This window comes from Metopolophium dirhodum, chromosome 6 (assembly GCF_019925205.1).
Source record: "Metopolophium dirhodum isolate CAU chromosome 6, ASM1992520v1, whole genome shotgun sequence".
Taxonomy (NCBI): Eukaryota; Metazoa; Arthropoda; class Insecta; order Hemiptera; family Aphididae; genus Metopolophium; species Metopolophium dirhodum.
In genome coordinates, this window is record NC_083565.1 from 3,374,460 (window position 1) to 3,391,818 (window position 17,359).

General features: G+C 33.8%; 1 protein-coding gene across 3 annotated transcripts in view; it reads right to left on the bottom strand.

The window, feature by feature from the left end:
• The window catches only part of LOC132946355 (eye-specific diacylglycerol kinase-like), a 181,112-nt gene that overhangs the window by 16,617 nt on the left and 147,136 nt on the right, over positions 1-17,359 (bottom strand). For 2 of the 3 annotated variants that reach the window (XM_061016327.1, XM_061016326.1), the window contains exons 8-18: positions 9,314-9,670; positions 7,502-7,715; positions 6,130-6,419; positions 5,166-5,359; positions 4,982-5,079; positions 4,406-4,558; positions 4,102-4,294; positions 3,880-3,993; positions 3,314-3,358; positions 2,992-3,058; positions 2,470-2,627 (exon numbers count right to left, since the gene is read on the bottom strand). In XM_061016327.1, coding sequence (XP_060872310.1) covers positions 2,470-2,627; positions 2,992-3,058; positions 3,314-3,358; positions 3,880-3,993; positions 4,102-4,294; positions 4,406-4,558; positions 4,982-5,079; positions 5,166-5,359; positions 6,130-6,419; positions 7,502-7,715; positions 9,314-9,670 — 1,883 coding nt within the window. The remainder of the gene's footprint in view (positions 1-2,469; positions 2,628-2,991; positions 3,059-3,313; positions 3,359-3,879; positions 3,994-4,101; positions 4,295-4,405; positions 4,559-4,981; positions 5,080-5,165; positions 5,360-6,129; positions 6,420-7,501; positions 7,716-9,313; positions 9,671-17,359) is intronic. The other variant, XM_061016328.1, reaches the window with a different exon arrangement.

The following is a 17,359-nucleotide window of genomic DNA, read 5'->3' on the forward strand; positions in this document are numbered from 1 at the left end:
TCTGTACTAAAAGCTGGTGAAATACGTCTGGTTAGCCGGTTAGCAGATTCCTATGTGATGTATGCATTATATCTATATGAGCACGGACCGGTGATAATAATTATATTATCACAAATAATAAATCGTAATCGCCAATAAACAGAAGAATTATAATTAGAATGATCGAATTCCTATGACTTGCGCGGTGTATTTCCCGGTGTAGAGAGGCTCTCGAGATTAATTCGAATTCGTAAATTACGACTGCGGTGACGATGATGGTGTGTGTTTTTTTATTTTGTAGTTTAACGCGGTAACAATAAAATTGAGTAGGCGCGAGTACGCGACGGCCATTGAACGAGAGAATAATATATCAATATTATATTATATCGAGTTATCGAACGACTTCAGCAGCGGAGGGGTGGTTAACCGTGGTGGATGTGGTTGCAGCGGAGTAGGGGTGGTTGCAGCGGCCTACACGTGCGCGCCTAGGTACGACGAAATCGCATTAGCGGGGGCGGATTTACCCCGATGGCACCCCCGGGCATTTGAAGGGCGTGCAAGCGTTCACCAGCGTTCGCGTCAACAGAGAAATAAAGACAATTTTTGCCGACGGTCATACTGAAACCACTCGGGAAGCGAAACAAAGCGGTCAAAGTTTTTCTTCTTTAAAATAATATATAGTTTAATAACATAATACCTCCTACTCGATTATTTAATTTTACGTCAGACACTGCCTACTCATTGAAAATAATTATTATAATATGTTAATATGTCATACAGGTACGTCTGACTTTGAAAGTAACGAATGTGTTTGATTGTCTTACGTCCAGAAATGTTTTGTTTGACTAAGTAACACCAATAAAATAATTTATATTTTTTTTTGTTAGAAGGTAGTACACTAGTACCTATATAGGTCGTGTGTTAGTCAAAGGGTCGCAAAACACAAAACAAAAGTTTTTTTGAATATTAGAAAGAATGTTCAATTTTAAGAATAATGGTAAAGGTTTAACGTTTTCACTCACATTATCCAATGAGTTATTGAAAAAAGACGCGTGACGTCATTGGGCAGGGCTCGCGATAATTGCCTATCTTGTACGTGTAAATGTTACTAGCTTCACACAATAATTTACCTACTTTTAAAGTATATTTTCTTATTTTTTTGTACGCACATGGTGTCTATTTATGTACCAAAAACGTTAGTGGAACCAGAATTTTCCTAAAGTGTTCAGTTTTTTTGAAATATTTAAAATGTTTATCGAAATAAATTGATGCTCTGCACCGTTATTACCGTTATATAACTACAATATATGTACGTAACAAAAATATCTCTTTTAGTATTTTTATTATTAAAAAAAAAACCAAACGTTATATTGAAATTCTGATACTTTTATACTAACGTCTTTTGTTCAGAAAAACTACCTATTTCCATATAAATCAAAAATCAAAATAATAATCTTTAGCTTAGTAAATCATTGTGTAAAGCGATCAACTTTAACACGCGTAAGATAGGCGATAATCCCACCCCGACACAGTGACGTCACGTGGTTATTTTATCCCAATATCTCCTTATAAATGATATTTGTTTTTAGAATCGATTTTGACAAAATTGTTATTAGTAGTTACTTCTGACTACAATTACTTAGCATTTAATAATAATTTGAAGATATTTTTTTTGTGTACCCCTGTTACTTCACTATCTTTAATTATAGGTTTATCGTATATCAAAGAAATGAAGTTCCCTTAATCGTTAATAAAATTATACTACCTTACTTTTGTATAATTAAGTAAATGTGTTACTATCGCGTTAAAAAAAAAAACAGTATTCTAATATTTCTGTAATTTTTTGTCAATCGAACACCAATGTAAATAGAAGTTGTGTACCTAATTAAATATCATTTGAACAAAATATCTATAAAAATGTATTTCGAGAAGAGTTAATCAAATAAAGTACAAATCAAAAAAATATTGAACTATCGAAGACTGAACTGTGATGAGTTTTTTAATATTATACTCATTATGAATATTCTATATTCATAGATATATATTATAATCAAATATTCTTTATAGTACTTCTCTATAATTTGTTTCCGATTAAGTGTCGTGCTCGATTGTATTGACTCCGTCTTATTAGTAACGCATACCACAGCACAATTTAAGATAGGAAAATGACCACTTTTCTTCGTCATTTTCTATATTAAAGTGTGTTATTGAACTGCAGTTATCAAACTTAAAGGTGAACATAATTATAATATTATCCGGGACGCTGCGTAGATTTTTTTGTTGATATATTAATTTTTAAGCAACAGTTTTGAGCATTTAAACATTTACGAAATCGCAGGTACTTGTCAGTTTCTATCTGCCATTGTTTGGATAAAATGTTAACGAAACCACGTAACCGGTTACAAACAAAGTTAATACCCCGTCTAACACTGCTATAGTTGGCACTGATTATTGATTAATATTATGCATAATATCTGATGATTGACTCACTCTTGGTTGTCCTTGACCGACACGATGTTGGACGGCGCGTTGGCCAGTATGTACCTAACCAGGTTTGAATCGCCGCGCTGGCTGGCCACGTGTAGAGCTGTCTGCCCGTCCTTGTTGATGGACATCAGAGAGTAACCCATTTCGAACAGATTTCTCAGCTGAAAAACGAAAATGTCGAAAAGAACGTTCAACGACGGTATTGTGCGGTGGTGGTGTACCGCGGGCACACAACGACACAATAATATAATATTATGACGTTTGTCGGTAGAATAATAAACACAGAAAACGTGTAAATCGGGTTCAAACGGAAATCAAAATAGTGCGGGGGCGAACGATTTGAATAAAACATAAAGGCAGGTAGGTACTATAGTTTAGTACGCAAACAATGAAATAAATTAACGGTTCGTGTACGCATTATATTATGATGTGCGAAATTCTGCTGCAGGATTTCGTGCAAAAATAACAGCATGTTGCTGTGTGAAACCCGGGTGCGACGATTCAATTTGTGTTATTGTACATTACCATATTTAAGTTCCCTGTTTTGGCCGCTTCGATTATTTTATCGGAAGTTCGCACTTGACCGTAATGACTGCAACAGAAGACAAAACTTATTAAAAACAATTAACAACTTACAAAAAAGAATCGCCGATTACCTGTCATAAATATTTCTATCTTTTACTCTCGTTTGACGTTAACATATAATATTATAATATTATATAATAATATTATCGCAAAATAAAAATTAAAAAAAAACATACACGCACACTTCCTCAAAACGAAATACCTAGCGAATCTTTTTTGTAAATTTTGTATGATTCTGGCCTTATTGATTAACTGTACTTACTGATCTTCATTTGATTGAAGGTCGAATAGACGATTGTATACTTCACTAAGCGAACATGCAAAATTATAAAAAAAATAAGAATGTAACGTGCATTGTTATATATAGTAATAGTATATGTTTTCATGGTAAAAATTATATTTTTATTCACAAAAGTACACTTGTTTTTGATGTATGAAATCAATGTTCATCAAGTTAGGTACAACGGTTTCATACAGTCGTCTTAAGTTTAAATGGTTTATATCAACAAGTTTATTTAAATTTAACATTTTCTTTGAATATTCGAGAATGAAAACAAATACATTATATAAATATAATATTAATTCGATTCGCAATAAAATTGGAATCAAACGATAAGCGTGTAAATATTTATTTTGTAGGTAAATTGTTATTTGTTAAACTCATTGGCGAGAATGATATACGAAAATGGTTAGGTACGTTTAGGAATGATTAAAGCCGTGAAGTTGAATGAAAACAAACGTACTGTGTAACGTGTAAGGAACAACAATAATTATTGAATCGAGTAAGTGTCGATGATAATAATATTATATTATAAGACCTGCTGGTACCTAGCTCTTGTGGAATGATTGGTTCCGTTGGTCTGGCCTTCGTCTTGTGGACATTTGACCGTTGACTTTGTTTTGATGCTTTCCAATCGACTTATCTCCGACTTTACCCGCATGCTTTAAACACCAACAACAATAGTAACCCTTTAAAAATGATGCTCCACTTACCTGACCTCGGCGGATCATTATAGCACAATATGACATATTATAATATTCTATACTGACCTCGTTGTCGTATCCTGAGCACCTTGGTCGTCGGCCGGTTCTTTGGCTTTCAGGACCACTGCGGCGTCTTCTTCGGCGGACGTCGGTCTATGCGGATCGTCCAACACGAATAGCTGGTCGTGAGTGATGTCTATGAGGTAGTGAAGGCTTTCCTGGGCCCGGTCGATTCTGAAGAACCGTTCGGCAGTGCAACCTGTTTGGAGTCAAACATTTCTATTATTTAATTTTTTTATTCACCACGTATTGTCGTTGTTACAAGTATAATAATTTATAAGTCATATTAATATCATTGTGTAATACGCACAGTCGACGAAACACCAGTCGGGCGATAGTTTCGGCATGACGTTGCCCACGTGGTCTTTAGACGGACTGTTGTTCAACTCCAACTTGTCCACTAAATTACGCACGGTTTCTAAATCCGCGACCGGTTCCACTTCGATCTCGCCCATATTGATAGCTGAAACCACCGTAATAACAATCCAATATAAATAACCCGTATATAGGCGTATATGGTGTATATAAGTACGTGTGAATATTAGGCGTAAGATACTTTTCATACAAGTATTTAGATCGAGTTTTATAGTATTTATAATAAAACACTGTAGATACTCAGAATATTATGAATCATTCGAATAACTCAGGATTACGGGATTTATAAAATACTTGAAGTACTACTGAATAAGTGTTTTGAATATTTAAAAAAATACCCTTTTCAAGGGTTAAATAGTTTTTAAAACGAGTATTTAAACATTTTTTTAGGAAGAGTTTAAGAAGAGGTTTGATTTGCGCACGCCCGTAGAATGTGTTTGCTGGGGATTTATATATTACGTAATAATATGGAAGTCGTGAATTATAAATAAATTCGGACAAGTTTACTCACACGACTGGATGAGCAACTCTTTGTCACAGTGGTGTTGCTCGTAATCTTGAAGCCTCAGTCTTTGGACCGACACTCTGTGTTTGTCTATCGTGGTCTCGCTGAAAAAAAGATAAAACGATGTTATCATCATCATGTCAACGGTGTTTGTGGTCGATTATCTCAACCCGAACGGCTGCCAGCTTACCGGGTAGGCGTCTGTCTGCCTTTCCGACGTTTCGCCATCATCGTTGCCTGGTTGAAAAATCCCAGCGTGATCACCGACGGTTTTAAACGGCAAGCTTCGCCGTCCACTTGCATGGGCACCGGTATACTGGTGGTTATGCGAGCGGTTTTACATTGGCACAACGGTGTCCCAGTCCCTCCAGTTTGCAATCTCGTCTAGAAGGTACATACAGACGTAGTTAGTTTTGAGTTTTGGTCACGCAATTGGTAGATATACTATGAAACACCGGATAAACGCGACTTAAACTCATCATAACCATATTAATATGATAACCACAGCTTACTGTGGTATCTATCTAATATACTCTACTCTTCGGGCATACACAAAATTCCGCGTCTTAAGTATAGACAGCGTCCACCCATTTATTTATTTTCTATGGCAATAATAAACGTCGATTTTATCTCCCTCGTCCGGAACAACTGAATCCGTCGATACACCGAACCAAAATTAAAATTAAATTTTCGACGCATAGTCGTTTTTTCTCCGTTCAATAAAAGTGCGCCGCGAAGCATTGAATATTTGTTTAAAATAATGAACCAAAATTCAGGACGCGATTCGTTCGCGCAGAAACAGGCCTTTTAACAAGAAAATGTCTATAAGATGTCTTCGATTTCGGGTAATATATAGAGTGACGCGAAAAATACCAGCTGGCTGTTTAGTCTAATATCTATTCCCACCGAAACTTCTAAGCGTATCGTTTGTATTGTGTTACGCGCAACGTTAATTCACTCGATCATTATGTGCTCGGCAAACACTGTGGACGAAAAGCGGGCATAGTGCACAATAAAATTACGACGCGTCCTCTTGACGTTAATTAAAAATCAATCTTTCGGTAAGTGAAACGCGAACTGCCGGCAGGTAAGTAAATAACCGTTTGAGTTCCGGCGGAACTACTATTATGTTGTGTAAACACGGAAACGCTCACAATTTGCATGATCGTTAAGCCGATGACTTCAATGAGTCCGTCGTCGGTAGAGTTGTTGCCAGCTGACTTGTTCCACGGTCGCGTGCCACCCCCGTAGCTGGGTATGTTTAAAAACAATATGGCGTGCACTTTCAAGTCTTTGATGCGCTGCGTCAGATCTTTGCCGTCGCATTCCAGCGTCACGTGATCCGACAAACCTTTCCACTTCCGGTCCAGCAGCTCGATACCACCCCGGACGCCGTAAAACAGTTTGTTGTACATCCGCGAGCTGAACTTCTCTGGATTGGCCTCTGGAACCATCACATTAACGTGTATTTATATGAATTTATTTTTTTTCTAATGTCATAATATATGTTACTGGTTTCTTTATAAGTTATAACGAACGATATTATATTTAAAAGTATCAAAAACAACTAAATTTATTTAATCGAGTTAAGTCAACGCGTTAAAAAGTGTGATAAAAGAAGATAATAAATATAACATTTATTTTATAATATAGATAATAAACTAACAACAAAATATTTTGTTCAAAATACATCCTATACCTAATATTTCTATATATAAGAGAGTTCTAGGGGGACGGAGTGGCCGAGCGGACTAAGGCGTCGGCTGCGACACAGCCGACCCGGGTTTGATCCTCGGTGGTTATGGGCGGCATTTTTCTTCGGACAATATTCACGGTGTCCGGAGAACAAGTGCCGCCATCCCCCACCCGAGCATGGCAGATACCTACAGGTGCCCAAATCAAAATTCTGCCAAAACCAACACACACGTGTTCCTCCCCCAACCGACATATAAACCTACAAAACAAAAATAGCTAAATGCCTTAGTTGCCGGGCACAAGATCAAAAAAAAAAAAAAGAGAGAGTTCTAGTGGTTATACGTTTTTGTCAACTAAATTATTAAATGATGGTATTAGTTTGTTAGTATTTAAAATCATTGTTTATACAATGATTAAATAAAAAAAAAAACAGGTTTAGATATTAGATATATTTGAACATGATTTTGAATGAACGTTTTATATTTCAAATTATCTGGGAAAATATAAATTGTTAAATTGTTTTAAAAATAAAATTTTTAACTATTTTATGCCTACTTTTGCATGATATATTATGTAAGGTCCACGTATTCTTTTGAACAAAGAAAACGAATTGTTGAATGACAGTGTGATAAAAAAAGGGTTATCTGTATAGAACAGTGTAAGTATCATATTATACAAAACATGAGAGCCGGAAGGTACGGGGGTTACCCATTTTAAACGGAAATTAACAGATATTTTTGTAAAGAGATGGTGTGACGTACTAAACGAGCCATTTCCACAAAAGAGAACACTATCGGGATCTGTGTCAGGTATAAATGTCATCAGCATTACCTCTGGCTTCGTGGAATTCGAGTGCAATCTGAGCGTCTACGCCCAACGAGAAGTAATTATTCACCACGTTCAATGGTAAATTGTCTTTCCCAGCGTGGTCCGTCCCTTTAACCTGTTCATTGGGCACCACATCCAAGTTCCAGCGGTCTAACCGGATCGTTTCACTTTCTTCCAAGTTGGTCAGTATTTTCGACACCGGCTCGTCCATATAACCCTGGAAGAAAATTTATTTTAGTATCTATAAACATCGGAGAGGAAAAAAAATTGCAATAGATATAATAGTGATGAATGCGTATGGCATTTGAACGATCATTTTTTAACCGTAGTTCAAAGTTATAAGCGATATTATTCCATTTTTTTTTCAATTGCTGTATGTACGCGTATTATGCTAGTTGAGCTTACTGACTTTTGAATAGGTATTGTACAATATAAATTTTAACAACTATATTATAATATTACATACTTAGGTAAGATTTAACGTATGAAAAACACTGCATAATATTATGTGGAAATAAAGTTATCGGTTAAAAAATAATGAACATAAACGTTTGAGTGAATAGATTTGAAGATTTAAAATTGCATCACATTTTTCATATCAGCTGTTACTTGAAAACGGTGATTTTATTATTCAAGCCTCCAAACATCAACCATATGGCAGTAAAATAGGCGCATAGTTCGTTGAAATAAAAAAAATGGCGTACAGATCGCACTTTTACACAATAAAAAGAAATAAAAAAATGTACTTTGTCGCGGTTTTCATGATTGAATATAGGTAATATATATATATATATACTTCCGGCTCAGGGTAGCGTTTTGGCATGCTGTGTACGCGACACATAGTGTATAGTACGATCAATACAGGCACGTATAATCGTTCACTTTTCGGTGCAGTTGATTCAAGACGAGACGACGTTCGTATTAAAAAAAATTAATGAAAATAACGTTTTGGACAGGTAAGCTAGGTAGATTTATCGGTTACCCACAAGATTGTTTCGAAATAAATCGCAAGACCGACACACGGGTTTAGTCGATATAGGCGTAATAGGGGTTGGGAAAAATAATTGAGACAAAAGTATCTAGACACAATAAATACTAGATAGGCCCATTATTAACTACGTTTACAAGGTACCTACATTCAGAATTTCGGAAAAAATACTAAGTACATCAATTGTTTACTTTCAGACGGAACATACATTTTTTTAAATGATTGTCATAGTAAATAGAATTGATTAAATGTAAAATACTTCAATGTCATTTACTCAGTATAAGAGAAAAAAACAGGACCCTATAAAGAGTCATACACCATATCACATTATCACCATTACCTGAATTCAATATTTCAATGATAACATGGTTTGTTATGAGTACAAATTAAAAAACAATTGTTGTTCTATACATTGCAAAATGCGGACCGTTTTAGATGGATTCATTTTTAATTAATCAGATTTTGAAATAAAATTTCAAAAAATCTTTTTAACAATAAATTAATAGTTAATAATAATAATTTTTTAATTTCTAAAAAAGAACGTATCTTAATCCGTGTCTAGTATTTTTGCGCAAAAAAAAATTAGTTAAGTATGTACCAAAGAAAAACGTATTTGGAAATACAAATGTCAAAGACATGACAAGATGATACACATCGTGACAAAGCGACATGAGGGGGGGGGGCTGTTTGCATATAATACATTGTCAATTCATCATATCAACATAATTTACGATATACAATTGGGTTGCCTTGCGTCGAAGACACTACACATCCCTGGGCACATATAATATAATGTAATATTGTAGTGTTCATATTATTATACTTACGCCACCCCAACCGAGAGCTCTGGCCAGGTCATTGCCCGTGCCCAACGGCAGCACACCCACCGGAAACGACACAGCGTTGGCTATTTGGTCCAAGATCGACAGTACCCACCCGACGGTGCCGTCGCCACCACACGCCAACACCCGGAGGTTCGGAACCTTCTTGTACAGTTCCAGGCCCATCCTGGGACCGCCCCGGCTGAGGTCGAACACCTGCCTGGGATTCAGGTGCCACTGGAATTTCTGCAACAGCTTAACACCCTGGTTGCCGCCAGACTTTGGATTTATAAATATTATCACAGGCTTGACGTTCACCGTCGGGATCGGTTTGATAACGAACAGCTTGTCTTCTTTGTCCGGCTGCATAAGACAATAATAATAATAATATATTATTATAAATACAATACTATACAAGACAGTATATAATTTAATATTTACACGTTACAACAGTAGGCGAGTAAATATGGGATATTGGGGAGACTAAGACCCCCTCCCCCTCCTCCCAAAAACACTCTGCTAAGAAACTTCAAATCAGATCCGCATCAAATAAATATCTACTAATAGTATGTTTAATTTATTAATAAAAAAATAATTATTGAAATATTTGAAATATTGTTTTTGTTATAGTAAGTACATTGTTCCTGATGAGACGTGTTAATGGACGATAATAATTGTTGTTTTGTGGCTCAGTGTAGCGCGGTGTGTGCATTCAGATATGAATCACATTTTGCGTGTACGTACCAGCCAGTGTCACTAGCTCTTGGATGGGTGACCACCCGAGATTTTTAGTGATAAATCCTTGCCACACGCACACACACACACGTGTTAAAACCCTATAGTACTCTCCCCACAGTACCCCAAGTTCAGTACCTCAGTTTTAAAAGCCTTAAACCCAATAAAAAAAAATAGACCTTTCCAATACATCTTATGCTATATTCTATATCCTATATGCTACTTAAGTAAAAGGTCTATGATTTTTTCGTAGAAAATGTAGCGGTGAGAGGATAATATGACTAGACTGTGTAATATTATTATATGATGATCATTTGTGTATATTTTACTCCGCTAAGTTATACAATTATATTGAATGCAAACTATATGTGATTGATGTAAAAATAATTAGTAATTGTAAGTCACGTTTAAATCCAATTATGAGGGACTTGAAAACAAAAATTAGCAATTTGCTTCTGTGTTGGTTATAAATAATAATAAACAATATTAATGTTCGATATTATGTACGTTTGTTTAAAGATCGCATGGGCTCAATGAGCTCATGTTTGATGTCGATTTAAGTTGGTTGTCAGTTGGCGGGAAGGGGTTGTGGTTAATCGATGGTATAAACGGAATAATATAATATTAAACAGTGAGTTTACGCTTAATGTAATAAATAGCTTATAGAATCAACCATTTATTAGAATTAAAAACCTAAACCGAGTCATAATATAATATTATGCTTGAAGGTGATGTTTAAATTACTTTTTATTAGAATCACTATGTGTACCAGGTAATTAAATTTATTATTTATATGGCTTCAAATAGGTAAAATGAGATCTATAAATATAACGACATACCGAGGTAATTTTAGGTTAGGTAGGTTAGACTAAAAATTAAATTACGCTATGCATCAACTGAGTTGCATTTATTTATTGTAATTTAAATTTTCAAAAAAATATAATATGTTTAATTTTTATAAAATTTGTGACTAGGTATAATAATAAAGGGTAATTTAAAAATCTATATTATGGAATCATAATTCTATTAAAAGCAACCTGTTTACAGGATCGTAATATCAGGTAGATATACATGTATCAATCACACTTGGCTGAACATTATCACTGTAGGAGCATATTATAATAGGACAACAGATCGAAATTTGGTTTTGATAGTACACGGTGTAGTAGAAAATCATACAAATATAGGTATTGACTATTGTTATCATATTATAGCAATGGCAGCATTGGTTGGAATTGTGTCAATGTATAAAAACCAAAAAAAAAATAAAAAAAGATACTATATTGATGCAATAACTGTTAGTTGTAAAAATATTGTAAGATCGAATCGCGATAATATTTATTATTATTACCATTATAAACCAATGGTGATAAAAACGTTGTGACCGTTGTTGCAGTTAATATAATATAAATAGGTGTTTGTTCAAGATTTAATATCGTTACAAAGTATAGTTGCTGAAAATCGCAGGAACACGTCGTGTTCTTACTTTCTTAGACTGTACTATCATAGTGTGGCTCTGGAAAATAAAGTAAACGTCACCTGACCGAATAAGTCTCAACGAAATCACGAACCCCTGAGGTTGGTCACATTGAGTGAAATGTGACCCCAGTTACGTGCACTAATGGGCAGACGCTACTAATGAACCGTAGCTTAGCTTTGTACCCGTTTAATGATGCTTCTGCACTTCGTGTCTAATGTTTATTTTTCGTTATTTATTTTACGAAATAAAGAAAAAAAAGATAAAACACACTCGTAATTTATATAGGTACGTGCTAATTGTACACGTAAATAGCGCTTGAATTGCGCAGGAAACAATAGTGGTGAAAGCTTACTAAAAAAGTGCACTCCTGTAAACATACGTTCATTGATATATTTTTAGAAATCGTTTAAAAATTAACTGTGACGAATACACTTTGAAACATATTCTAGACAAATAAGAGACACCAAGTCCCACTGCCTACCATCACTTGGACATGATATTATTGCAGTGAAACTTCCATATAACGAACCTCCGTTTAACAGAATTTTTTGTTTAACGAAATGTTTTTGAGTACCAAATCAAATTAGAACCAAGTTTATTTAATTCGGTTTAACGAAATTCTCCGTAATACGAATTATTATTATGTAATATGGAAGTTTTACTGTATACCATGTTTATCGTCTAGTTTATCGTACGAGTTGGTTATAATAGGTAAGTGTTTTTAATTATGTTATATTTCACGACGGAAACTATTCAAACAAATTTCAATATAATTATGTAATTATGCAGTGTGTACCCACCGAACAGCTTTACAATAATATCATACGTATCTACCTTATAAGTGAGAAAAATAAACGAAATATAAATAATATATTAAAGATATATCTAATTAAAAATAATTTTGGTTTATCTTTTACTGCCCACACACCATATATATCCGGCCAATAAAATATAATATATCCTCGTTTTAAAAACAATGCTATTGTTATTCAAATTATATAGATTGGTAAATTGTGAATTTCTCTTGGAAAATGCGTTTAAAACGTATTTTTATTCCACTCTTTAAAATAACTTTTTTTTTTTATCTATATCCAAAGTATATTGAAATCAACTGCTGTAATAATTCCAGCCTTGTTTATCGATCATAAAATATAACACTATTGTTATCAAATTACCGGCATTCTGACGCATTATAAGCACAGAAATCGATAAACTATGCTGCACACTCTCAAATTTGTTCATAACTACGTCAGTTTCGCTTTATATTATATTGTATATACCTACATTTGTAATATTTATTTAAAGTCCCAAAGGAAAAAGTACGAAGTAACATTTATGCAAGTTAATACAATCTGAATAAATATAAAATATAATGAACCAACAAAATATAGAAATATTTCCATTTAACATTTGGTTTATACAATAATATATAAAATAAAAGCAAAATTTTTTTTTAATTAAATTAAAATGTCACCGTTTTAAATTGTTTTATATTATTCATAATAGTATTATACTTGGGGATAACATAATAGCTGTAAAGTTGGTATCAATTCCACGGAAATTCGTGGAAAGAAATTCTTGAGAATAACGAAAAGTTCACGGTGTCATAATAATATTGTAAACTATAGTAAACTTAAGACATTCAAATTAAATATCAAGTCAAAATAATAAAACAAAAGTCGAGACTAAAATTCCTAGTTAATTATTGACAACAGCTGATAAATATAAACATCCTCAGAGTTTATCACCAAGGTTATAATATCATAGTAAAAGTGCTGCAGTATCACCCCAGAGCCTATCTACAAATTAAAAACGTAAGAGAGTAAGAGACCATCAACTAGGTTTAACAATAGTAGTTAAAATATAGGCATAATATCTATTGACCTTTAGAGGCACTTGCTTTACTATGACTATAATATTTATTTTGGCATGGAAATTGATATACTTTAGGTATTATAATAAAGAGGAGAAGTACTGGCGAGGAGAAATTACTGGCAATTGAGGAGAAGTACTGGCATCATGGTTCCTTCTCCGGTCCTCGATACCACAAAAAAAAAAAGGTATTATAATAAACACTATTTAAAAAAACTGGAAAAAACTCTAAAAAACCAACATTTTAATGTCTTTATAATATAGTATTTCCGGAAATAACAATCTCGTTTCTGTTAACCTCTTGAAACTTCCGGGGAATTCTTGGAGTGCCAACACTAAATAGTTGTTGTTTTAAGGATGGGGAAAAATTAAAGAAAATCATGGGATTTCTGGAAATGAACGAGGAATAATTTAAAATATCGTTTCTTAATCCTCATGATGGTTAGTCCCTTTATCATGGTCGACTTAAGAATTCCAAAAACCAAAAAATGTAAACAAATTCATTTATAAAGCAAAAATAGGAGGTGAGTTTCATCCGTGGTGAAACCACTTTCACCCGACACTATATATATTATATTGACGTAATCTCCTCAAAAGACCCGTCTAAGTACGATTAAACGCGAACAGTGAGAATATTGAATTTCACCGTCGTCACGAAACACGCGGCACTTACAGTTCGTGTACGACGACGACGCCGACGAAAACGATGTTATATAGTTTGTTTCGTCAGCGAATTTCGACATGCGTTGTTTGAATTCTCACGTGCGCGGACGTCTCGTGCATCGCAAGTTTTAAGTTATCGCGAAATCCTTCCAATATCATCCTTCTCCTCCGACTCTTGCTACATACCGTCAACCGTTTGCCGAGTTTCTAAACATCACAATTTTGAACATCGCCACCACTATAATTACAACACCTGAAACGTTGCCTATATAATATTTTATACACTGCCATTGCGACCGTGGTCGCGGGCTTCTAAAGACCTCCTCCCCACGAATTACTTTTTATTTCCCAAACTGACTTTTTCATCCCGAAGCAATTAAACGTATAATAATATGGCCCTAGTGGCTAGTATCCATCTACTGTTTTTCTATTATAATATCGTAAGGTAAGTGTGAATCGACCGTTTAAACACGTTCTCAGAGAACGACGAAACCATATTATATAATATTACTATTACTATATCGGACGTTGAAATAAAATTTATTCCGCTCAGGACTGCACACTAATCGGGGAAAATATACGTACTGCAAATATATAATACGGTCAGCGCTTTAGAGATTTTTTCACATTGAAGATTAGGTATAATATTTGAAACTTACGGTGAAAATACTGATAACCTGTGTGATTTACAAACAATATCGTCTTTACGCGTACAGTTTTTGAAATGAGATTATATATTATAATAGATATATTTTAAACCGCTGAAAATCGAAAACCGTTACTATTCTTATCAACTGATTGGTATATTACACGGACATTAATTAAAACTTGGAATATGAGTCAGAAGGTCATTTATACAATCTAATGAAAAAATAAACAAATATAGATAAAAAAAAAAACAAAATACTTATAATTACTTTTAAATTATACGAATATCCGAAATGAGAATTAATAATATTGTGATCGACTGTAAGGACAGACAAATAAAATTTCGATATTATTTTGTTAAAATAAATTCATTTCTAATAAAATATATGTACTACGCGTTATGTAACATTGCTCGTCATATTAAACACTTCAAAAACACATTTTAAACTAAGTTTATTAAAAAGAAAACGAAAAAAATTTAACAGTGCAAAATCATATTATCAATAATAATTAATAATAAGTTATGTTGTAGGTATTTAAGTTATTATGATGTCAATGATCATAAAAAAATAGTACTTTTGACCATGCCTACACTGTTTATATTAAATAACTGGGCATGATATTCGGGTTAGATAATTCTGATATTTCATACTTAAAATATCACACTCAAAAATATTTTTATAAATAAACTAATACATTTATTATTATTATCATATTATTTATTTATGTTATGAGCATTTTCAACTATTTTTTCAAATTCTTAAGAGTCTATTGTGGTCTGTGGAAAAGTTCAAGAAATTATGTTTTAGACGTTAGGGCTTACAATACAGATGTCTGCGCCTCCATTTTTTAAAAATATTTTAATGCATATTCTGGGAGAAATTAATTAAGAATTTTATACCAATTTATTATTGAATATTCGAATAAAGTATATAATTATGAAAAGAAAATGTTTATAATCTCTTTTAAAAATTTACATTTTTTTGAAGAATATCCATCAATTTTATTTTTTATTATACACATTTGTTTATATTTTTACATTTTATTTTTTGATACCTTTCGAGCCATATACGTAATTGTGAATTCATAGTACATAGAAATCTGGTTTCACCTAATTTCACATTTTCAAAATTATAAGCACGAGTGCATGAATACTTCATACCCTTAGTACATCTAATCCCCGGACCAGTATTAAATATGTATTATATATTTTGTTTTAGTATTTTAAAATAATAACACACACTGTTGGTTGGTACAGAACCGTGACCTTTGATCTTCACACGTCACCCTATAGCGACTGTATAATAAACGGATTTAGGCGGTTTCCAAACTTTTCAGACACACCGTATATACCTTAATATACTGTATGCAACATACCTACGCGCACGAGCACGCAACATCGGTCCCCGCGGGACATTAAAACTTTTATGACCGCTTTTTGACCGGTACTGTCTCATAAATAAATGTATGGCCGCAGAGCATAATATATATAGTAAGTTGCCGTGGGCGGCGTTCACTGTATATCAGTATAATATCAGACATAGAGAGAGACAAGGGGAGAGAAAGAGATGGAGTGGGAGAGAGAGAGAGAGAGAGAGAGAGAGAGAGAGAGAGAGATAAGGAGAATTAAATTATGTTTATATACATCACACACCAGCTCGTTGGTTCGAGTCTGTGTATTATATATTTTAGACTTAGCACACGGCACGGCGATGAATTATCGTGGGATAACGATGAATTTTGGTGGATGACATTTTATTTTATTCACCCAGTCATGACTACCTTCGTCGGGTGTCAGCGGTTGAAGTCATGAAACATAAATAGCGAAAACCATCACAAGGATAACACAACACAACGCTATAGGGATTAAAAATTGCATTAAATTTATTTCTTTAAAATATTTAATTTATGGAAAACCCTGCCGATGAAGTCAACACACATCTATAATATGCTCATCCCAGAACTCAAATGTAAGGTAGTACAAATCGTGACTGCGCTATTCACCTATAGCATTTCCAACACTTTGCTGTTGTCGTTTTCACAGTGTTAACATGGGCGTACTTATTTTTTTTTACCAAAATTGAACTTTTTGGTTTCGGCCTAAATGTCTTTTTTGCTCATCTCAAAAACGAGGAGTTTGGTTTTTGCCTATAGAAATATTGTTTATTATAAATTAAAAAGAAAAACAATTTTGTTCCACTGCATATGCGTATGATACGCGTCATGTGAAACAACGAAATAAAGTTTATCAAATCCATAGCTTTGACAAATAATATGTAGGTATTACAATTATTATAATATATTATAATATGTAAGTACATATATATATATATTTTGAATTAAGGCTTCGACAACTGAGGTTATTAGCCTATAAATGTGGTGGAAGGTGCGGTTGGTTTGAACACACGTATGCGTGTTAAGGATTTGTCACTAAAACCGAAGTGCTCACCCATCCAGAAACTACTCGTGGTTATGATAATATCGTGTCTACTGTAGTGAAAACGTATGTACGATACTACTACAATTTTTTGGTTGATATTATCATTTTTGGTTGATATTATTATTTTCAGTATCAAGGTTGTTGTGCAAAAACGTTTTAAACTCAAGTATTATAGATATTGGCTTTGATTGTCTGCCCGTGAAATTGTATTGCT